Source organism: Octopus bimaculoides, chromosome 29 (assembly GCF_001194135.2).
Source record: "Octopus bimaculoides isolate UCB-OBI-ISO-001 chromosome 29, ASM119413v2, whole genome shotgun sequence".
Taxonomy (NCBI): domain Eukaryota; kingdom Metazoa; phylum Mollusca; class Cephalopoda; order Octopoda; family Octopodidae; genus Octopus; species Octopus bimaculoides.
In genome coordinates this window covers 10,250,652-10,260,140 of record NC_069009.1, presented here as the reverse complement: position 1 = coordinate 10,260,140, position 9,489 = coordinate 10,250,652, and the positions used below count along the sequence as shown (strand labels likewise).

Here is a 9,489-nt window from a genome sequence, read left to right as displayed (position 1 = left end):
CATATAAATAAAGGTCACCACTGATGTGTGACTATATTTCAGACATTTGATGATCATATGTAAATTGTAAGTAATGTCTACTTTGGTGAGAAGAAGCCACTCTTGCAGTCAGCTACCCACCCAACTGGAATTGTCTTTCAGACTAACAGTTTCAGCAGTTTATTAACTATAATGTGTTGGTGTGCTGCCTCAACTGTGATATCAATTCTTACTTCCTTTACTTCACCTTCATTATCCAAAGATGTTTCTTTATTAATTATGGAAACATTGTTGTTATTTTTGGATATGTCTGTGTGGTGTGGTTGGTTTTGTTGTGTCTGTTCTAAGTGTTCTTAGTTCTCATATAACTTGTTTGTTGTCATGTTGTTGTGTTATATTTATATATACAATACTCCTCCGTATTTCTTGTGTGATGGCCAGTTATGGATTCACCAAGCTAGTTATATAGACAGGTTGTTGTTAGTTTGTTGTGTTAAATTATTTGGGATGTTTCTTCCATTATATTCCATATATTTGACTTGATGCTATGATTTGCTTTTGAATTGTTTTTTATTGAATATCTTGTCATATTTGTGATTGGCAAATGATTATTTACACATTAATTACCAATGAACTTGATGTTAATCAATAATGTTTGTTCTGTTTAATATAATGACCATATATCATATATTTAAAACATGTCATAATGTTGAAAACAGACTAAAAACAAGTGAAAATGGGAAATGGATTCAATTAGAGATGATGTAGGAAATGAATATTGTGTAATCAGTTGAAGCGCTGGAGACGCAAACTCTTTGTAAATGTAGTTGAACTGTTGTGTAATTTGGGTTTCTACAAAGTATATTGGTGTAATATTGTAATCATCATTTTATACTTTGTCATTTGTAGTACTGTGCTAAGCTTGAGTTGACGATCGAAGAGAGACTTTCTGGTGTAGGAGTTGCTAGCTATCTAGCCCACCAGGGAGCAAACTTTTACTGGAGAAACAATAAGAATATAGCTCCATTGGACCTCGTTGGGAATGCAGATTTGGAAGGAAAATTAAAAGTATTATTCCCACCACAGTAAATATTCATTGGCAGTGACAGTATATTTTCTATTTTGTATATAATCATGTTTATGTTTGTTTAATTTTAATTCTACCAATACATTATACTGCTACAGTGTCTTGATCAAAGGCCACACAACAGTAGTATGAAGAACAATAAACAAAATGCAGTTGTTAAGTGATCCCATGAAGAGCACTATTTTGGTTGGCAGTTGTACCTCACTGTCTACCACCCATCTACCTTTCTTAGTTCCCTATTCTAAAGATTTGTGACCAATAGGAAAATGTAGAACTAAACAATAAAATGAATGAACACATTTTGAAATTGTTACATAAAAACAACTGGAATTTATCTGTCTACCAACATGTTCTCTCTCTTCTCTGTTCCAATCAATTCATTATTATGAAAGGTTTTGTAATAAACTACACACCCTAACAGTGTGTGTATATATCATCATCATCATCATTGCTTAACGTCCGTTTCCATCCTGGCACGAGTTGGATGGTTTGAAGGGAGCCTGCCAGAAGTCTACACCAAACGTCTGTCTGTGTTGGCATGCCTAGCAGAGTGGGCTGAGTGACACCAGCACAGGCAAGGCCAGTTTCGGTAGAACACTGACACACAACTTCACAGAACAAAATTGCCAGGAAGCATAAATCATTCTGGTAACACATATACCATTCTTAGTCTTTTAGGCCTCTTAGTCACATTAGACTCCTGTATTTTATTAGTTTTAGCTGTTACTTTGCTATACATTTGTTAGCTGCTGATGAACAAGACACATTATTCTCTATGAGAATATGCATAACTTTCTTTGTCTGTTGAAATTCAGATATTGTCTTTAGATGTTGATTTCTGAACTGTATAAATATAGCTCTGTTTTATCCGATAGACAAGCATTGGTTGGACTCCTTTATTAGCAAATAATCTTTTATGCAAGTATTGTAATAACATAATGTATACAGAGTTCAGGTGTACTACAACTTACTGGAAAAGGGTAAAAGAGGGGATGGAAAGCAGTGTTTAGTCAAGTAAAGAAAGACAGCTATGAAAGCTAGGAGTACATGCACGATACATAGAATAAAAGAGGGGCAGTAAAAGAGGCATAAAAAGGCACATCAGGAGTATAGTCGTCTATGTAGCTAAATAGTTGAATGATCTCCCTTTCAAGAAAAAATATAGAGTAATCTCCCTTCACTAAGTTTCTCACGGCATCTGTGTCATAAGATGCAATTCTTAATTATTCAAGTAGCTTGGCGTTTCTCTTGGAAGTTTCTAGAATGTCTAGCATTCCATTAATAAAAGCAGCTTGCTAACCCTGCTCTTTGCTTCTTAGTCAATTTGACTTAAAGCCATTCATGTCATTGCTATGTCCATCTGTTTCTCTATGCCACATGACTGAAAACCACCGCTTAGCTATTATTTCTATATTTCCTATCTCTGCACTTCCTTGCATAGATTACTTCATTTAACTAGATGCTGCACATTAATTCTATGTATCATCATCGACCAGTAAATAAAATATATTTTTATGTAGTAAATATATAGGTCTTGAATTTATTCTTCATCTCCGTATGAACTCTTGTAAATAACATACACGCAACCACATCAACACCTTGTACTCACTATATATTCGCACCACAGGAGTAATGTTGGTGAATTTCGGTAAGAAAAGAATATTTTGAAACGATGCAGTATCCTGACAGCTAACAGCTGACTCAGGTAGTTTGTTGTGTGCTTAAATAATTCTGAATGAGATAAAGTATTTTGAAAAATCATGGCTGCTGCACTGTTTTTTATTTTAATTTTATAAGAATGTCTGATGGTGGCAGAGATTTTGAATTCAAAAATGTTGCCAAGGTTGTTGTTGGCAAGATGGTGGATAAACTTTTGGGATTATACCAGATTAGCTGCTAGACATCAAAACTTTAGTGTGCTGATACCCAGCGAAATAATACATTCAATATATGGCGACTAACAGAGAGTATTTGCCTGGTTGTTGATCAGATTGAAGGAAAGGTATATAGCATATAATAACATGCTTCAAGACAAAGAGAAGCAATCTATTCAAGATATGGTAACTAACTGATAGCATTTGCGTTCTTGTTCTTCTCTGAATAGATATTCTGGACAAGATGGGGATTCCAGATTGGAAATGTAAACTGTAAGTGTAGATGTATGACAGCCATGTATAACTTTAAACTGATAACTTGACAAATTGACAGGCAGAGAGGTTTTACTGAACAATGCTAAGATACCTTTGGCATTTCTGATGATTTTTAGAAAAATTGTTCACGTATTACAGATCATTGTTGACATTAATGTTAAGGTCACGTTCACCTGCAGACGTTTGAGGTTTGGTGTTGTAGAGAGACTTGGTAAATTTTGGAATTTTCATTCCGAAGTATATAGTGGTGCGCCTGTCTATAGCCAGCTTGAGTTTCCAATCAGCAGTCCATTACTGCATTGTATTCCAGTCAGATTGAAGGAAAGATCTATAGCAGATTGTTGGCATGTATTTAGCTGATACATACAAGGAGCAACAGAAAACCAAGAGCAGTTCCTTGTAGATTTTCTGTATTGGGTGCAGAATGTTAGCTTAGTATTGTAACTTTGCCTTTTCAACTGAGAATGTAAGTATTTTAAGCAGTTATAAAATTTAGTCCTCACACCCATTCCAGACAGTTGTGGTGTAATTGATGGGTGTGGCATGGAATTAAAGACTTTGGTGAAGTTGATATAGATAATATCCATCCATGAACCACCATATGTGAAGAAATTCAATGCAGCTATAGTTAGGGATAAATCCAAATGGTTGGAGTTGAATAAGCTTATGAGGGTTCCAGATGTTTCAGAATGTCTTCCTGTAGATCCATTAATTCTGTGAGACTGACTGGAAGGTAATCAACAGGTGATGTCTGGGAACCCCCTTTTGAACGGGGAATAATACTGGCAACTTTCCCTTAAACTGGGCTAAGCTGAACTAGAAGAGGACAAAAAGCTGGTGCAGTAGAAAAAGGATGCACTCGTTGAGAAGCAGAGGAATAACACCACCAAGACAAGAGGATGCATAATTGCACATATGCTTCAATTAGCATTGCAATCTTGCAGAAGTAAATTCCACAGGTTTTATGGAATTTGATCGCAGTAGCAGTGGAAATGGTACAATTGTCACCCCTTTAATATGGCAGGGTACCATGTTGCACCTTCTTCTTTTATCCTCTGTTCTTTTATCACGTCCAGCATCTCATCAATATTTCCTGGCAGTCTCTCACATATTAAGGCTTCTAAAACATGTGTATGGTACCGACACTTATTCATGAATTAAGGATGGATGTGCTGAAGGTTAGTCTTGACATCTCCAGAATTATAAAGTTGAAGCCAGTCAGGGAACTATACCTCAGTACAATAGGAGTTCCAGTCAGCATTGTTCCAGGAAAACGAAGCAGTCTGGAGGTTATGGTGGCTTTTCTTTCTATCCATTAGACACATCTTTGCAGGATTGGAGTATGACCAGAGTCACCTAAGTGTTCCTCAGTATTGAGGCTGATAATTTCAGGAGCAGTGGTAAATAGCAGAGATGACTACTTGGGATTAGTTTGAATATAACATTGAATGAAGGAAATCAGTTGCATTTTGTGGCCAGTGAAAGATTTCCTAATCAATATTGGGTAATTGAAATCACGAGTATGAAAACATAGGTGACTGTTTTCATAGATTCAGCTCTAAAAAGTTTCAAGGATGGTAAATGTTGTGCTTTTATGTGACTGGTTTAAATCTTCACAAGCAATTTCTGAGAAGCTTGAGCAAGCATAGACCATCGCACCACCTCCATGGTAATGAAAGAGGTCTTTGTGAAACAAAATGTAGCCAGCCATGCTAAAAACACCATTGCACAGTAAAGAATGTGTCCAGGTTTAACAAATGAGATTGGAATCAGTACTTTTAACTTAAGAATCAAAAATAGTGAATTTTATTGCATAAACTGTTGGTTTTTTAAACAATAATTTGTATCTCGATTTATATCTGTCATGGTTCATGGAAGAGGATGTATCGTTCTTGTTTAGTTTCCTGGGTCTTTTCCAGTGTTACCCATTGTTAGTTCGATATCCTCAGACCAGTTTGCATCCCTTTTTCATCTGGTATTGAGTCATGATTTAAAGGACCCACAATATGTAATTTCAGGTGTGTATCAGGTGGTAAATGACAAAGAGCTCAATTTATCACACCTGTCCTTATAAGAGGCTAAACAGTATGCACATAGCTCAGTAGGTGAATCTAATGAGTTTGGGTTTTGATCCAATCAACTGAGGCAAAGAAAATTGTTTTGGAGGAACACATTTGAAGTTGACAAGGTGTCAGAAAATGTTTGTAGATCAATGAACATGGACTCAGTTATAACTAGGGGTAGGTTTGTATGCAAGGCAAACCTAGATTGAAGTGTTTTGCTAAAGAACTTTACACATTGCCTTGTCCAGGAACCGAAACCACAGTTTTACTTTAAGAATCCAACAGCCTAACCTCTAAGCCATGCACCTCACTCTGGTGTCTCATAATATCCTATATCGTAAACATAAAACAAACATATAATATTTGTTAGAAATGAATGTTATAGGTGATATGTGTTTTTATATTTGTCCACAGATGTATGCTTTGTGAAGAGAATGAAGCCAACGTGGAGTTACAACCCTGTGGACATACTGTGGTATGCGAAGATTGTGGCAAAATTCAACTTCAAAGATGCCCCGAGTGTAAAACATGTATAGAGAGCAAAAGCAGAGTTGGTAAGAGTATTATCTGATGATTTGTCTGTTTGTCACATGACTTTATGGTATGGAATAATGTTGTGTCAACCCAAATCTGTCATAATCTGACAGACATATGATAAAAGATGTCCCAGGTGTCTTTTCTCTTTGGTAGTATATCCATGACTACACCCACTGAATATTGTCTTTATTCAAGTTGGAAACTTGTCACACATCAAAAGAGTACTGTCTGCAACATAAGACTAATGCATTTTACTGAATCATAAACGAAATATCAATGCATCTCCATGGTCCCAGCAGTAAATATCAACTTTTTACATTTGTCAGCTTTTATATGAGGTTAATGATTTATAAGTATCTTGGGAAACTGATAATTAAGGACAACAGTACTTCCTACAACATCAGAGTCAGCTTTGTAATGTAAGAATTTCAATGACAAAATCTCAACTGAGAGTTTAAGGGTCTGACTCTTAGCCAGTCTCACTGTTAATTCAGTTGTTTTGGAATGTTGGTAAAATGTAGAAATTACAACATATTCTGCAAAGTTGTCCTCTTTAAGATTTTATCATCTTAAAGTTTTCAGCTGGAGTCGCTTGATCTAACCCATCTCTCATTGGGTTGTGTACCCAGATTGTCTCAAGTTACAATATATACATCATTTCGTCATTGTCATCTCTATTTAACATCCGTATTCCATGCTGGTATGGGTTGGACGGTTCAACATGGAGCTGGCCAGATTTCAATTGTCTGTTGTGGCATGGTTTCTACTGCTGGATGCCCTTCCTAACACCAACCACTTTACAAAGTGTGCTGGGTGCTTTTTACCTGTACAGGTGTGTTTAGGCAGCACAGAAATGGGTGAATTTTATGTGGCACTGGTACCTGCAAAAGACAAGACTGTATGTTTAAACACAGAGATTTTACTTTGCTTGATGTGTTATTTCGAATACAGCAAATTGCCACATCTCTCGAATCCATGTCATTTCCTCACTAAGGCCCAGCATCTGAAGATCCTTTCTCACCATCCTGTGTCTTACAGGGTCTATCCTTTCCACAGGTCCCCTTCACAATTAAAGCCTGGCACTTCTTTATGCAGCTGTCCTCATTCATACGCATCACATGACCCAGCCAGCACAGTCTTCTCTCTTGCACACAACATTCGATGCTTCTTATACCCAGTTTTCCTCTTAAACCATTTGCAGTGTCGTGCATGTGCACTGAAATTACCCATTCAGCAGACCATGTTAGCTTCATTTCTTTCAAATCTTTACAAGTTCTCTGTAGCAAAAGCCCATGTTTCACTGCCATGTATCATAGTTGTACGTACACAGCCATCATACAATCTGCCTTTCACTCTGAGGGAGAGGCCCTTAGTTGCAAACAAAGGCAGAAGTTATCTGAACTTTGCCAAGCCAGTTCTCATTGTAGCAACTACACTTTCAGAACTTCCTCTACCAATGTAAACTTGGGTATGCTAAGTAACAGAAGCTATCTACTACTTCTAATGATCTCCCCAAACATTTGAGGGAGTCTATTGTCTGTGCATTTTTATTGCTCATTTTACCCACATATTTGCCTCACACAAAGATCATTTTCTCTGTTAACCTTCCTGCGATAGCACACACCTCTTATGTGTACAAAACCTGCACTGGGTACATCGTATGGAGTTTCTACCACCACCCTTCTTACATATCAAGCAGGTTGCATATTCTTTAGTCAGAATATGTATAACTGTTTGTTAGTTTCAATATCTGGAGATCATTTCTACCCATTTCAACCCCGTCTTTCTGAGGTTCTCTCTACATTTAGCACCTCTGTCCTCTCATTCACATACATCTCATGTTCTTACCAGCATAATCTTCTCTCTTGCACATCTGATGCCTCTTGTACCCAATGTTTCTCTTAACACATTCAGACTTTGTTGTACCTGTAATGGATCCAAGCCAGATTTTATTCTATCAGCTATGTCCTCACACTTGCTGCTAAATAAGTTTTCACCCTATTGAGAGCCTCCACATTGATAGAGGGGACATCACAGAAAGGGTTGGACACTTTAGTTGGATGCATTGATGACGTTTGATAGCAATATGCTAAATTCCTGAGAACCAGTTTTTTGTACCATTTCAGATATTTTACTTTTACAATAATATGTAGATGTACATTTATATGTAGTGATTGAGGTTTTGTGCAATGGTACAGTGTTTTAGGACACCTGTTATCATTGTCTGTTTGGGATTAATCATTGCTCATCTGGAAAGAAAGCTGCTTTATTAAGGAGGATGAATGACATTGAAAGGTCTTCAAATATTTCCTGAATCAGATAACATTCTGCTGAACAGTGATGTGGGGGAGTTAGAATTAACGATTATCAGCAGCAACGTTTAACAAAGAGAGCAGGTGTATGTTTTGGAATTAAGTAAAAGAGGAGATGGATGCTGGTTCGTGAAGTCTAGAGATGAGAGAAGAATGACTTGTCAGAGATTTGACACAAATATTTGAAAGGAAAGTTTAAATTAATGGACAAAAGGTGTTATCAAATGATAATTAAATAAGATAATTGGAACGTTGTTAGATTATGTAGGATATCTTACTAAAGAGAGGGTTAGTCTATTTGGTTGTGGACCTAAACATGGTAGCTATCTTTCTCTCTTTGTTTAAGATAGATAGTGGCTGCACGATACAATACAACAAATGATATTCTCTTCATAGTTTATCTGATTTCCATGCCCCCATGGATTGGGTGGATGGTCACTGTCCAAGTCAGTTCTTATTTAGAGTTACTGTCCACCATGATTGGTTGAGGAACACTTAAACGTTTTAGCTTTTCTATGGTGGTATGCCCTTCCCAACACCAACCACTTTCTAAATGGCCCTGTATAAATATCATTGTGGCACAGGTTCTAGAAAGATTGTCATCTCCTCCAAGAGATTAAACGTTCCTCTCAAACTTATTGTACCACTGTAGAAAGTATAAAGATGTTCTGTCGGAAACCCTAATGGTCAACAGTTGACCATTGATGGTAGGAATGTCTCACAATTATAAAATGCAAATTATTTATGAAAAATAAGACATTTCACTGTAGAGTTAATATTGTCTTTTGGGAAGGTGGCAAAGTGGCAGAAACATCAGAATGCCAGGTGAAATGCTTAGCGGTATTTCGTCTGTCTTTACATTCTAAGTTCAAATTCCACCAAGGTTGATTTTGCCTTTCGTCCTTTTGGGGTCAGTAAATTGAGTACCAGTTGTGTACTAGGGTTGACTGGCCCCCTCCCCCAAAATTTCAGGCCTTGTGTAGAAAAGAATATTGTCCTTTGGAATAGGGAACCAAAAGGATTTTGTTGTTAAAAGGTAATCAGGTGATTTAATGACAAAGTGTTTGTTTTGCATTTTTAGTAAGATTACTGATTGATTATTGTTGTTGGCTCTTTTGTTTAACCAGATGTGATGGTGAAAATTGTTCCAATTGTGAACACCCTGGTTGTTTCACTGTCCTTTCATCCACTCTTCAACCATTACATCCATTGAATATTGCCTTTATTCAAGTAGAAGACTTTGCTTTGCTGCTCAGACAAACTCTCTCTCTCTCTCTCTCTTTCTCGCTCGCTTTCAAGAAGAATACTTTCTGCAAGTTTCAGTACAATCATCCTCATCCTTTATCATCTGCTCTCTATGC

General features: G+C 36.9%; 1 protein-coding gene across 1 annotated transcript in view; it reads left to right on the top strand.

Moving 5' to 3' along the window:
- Nucleotides 1-9,489, top strand: part of LOC106882791 (uncharacterized) — a 45,655-nt gene that overhangs the window by 28,586 nt on the left and 7,580 nt on the right. The window contains 2 exon segments of the mRNA XM_052977852.1: nt 889-1,064; nt 5,694-5,833. Coding sequence (XP_052833812.1) covers nt 889-1,064; nt 5,694-5,833 — 316 coding nt within the window.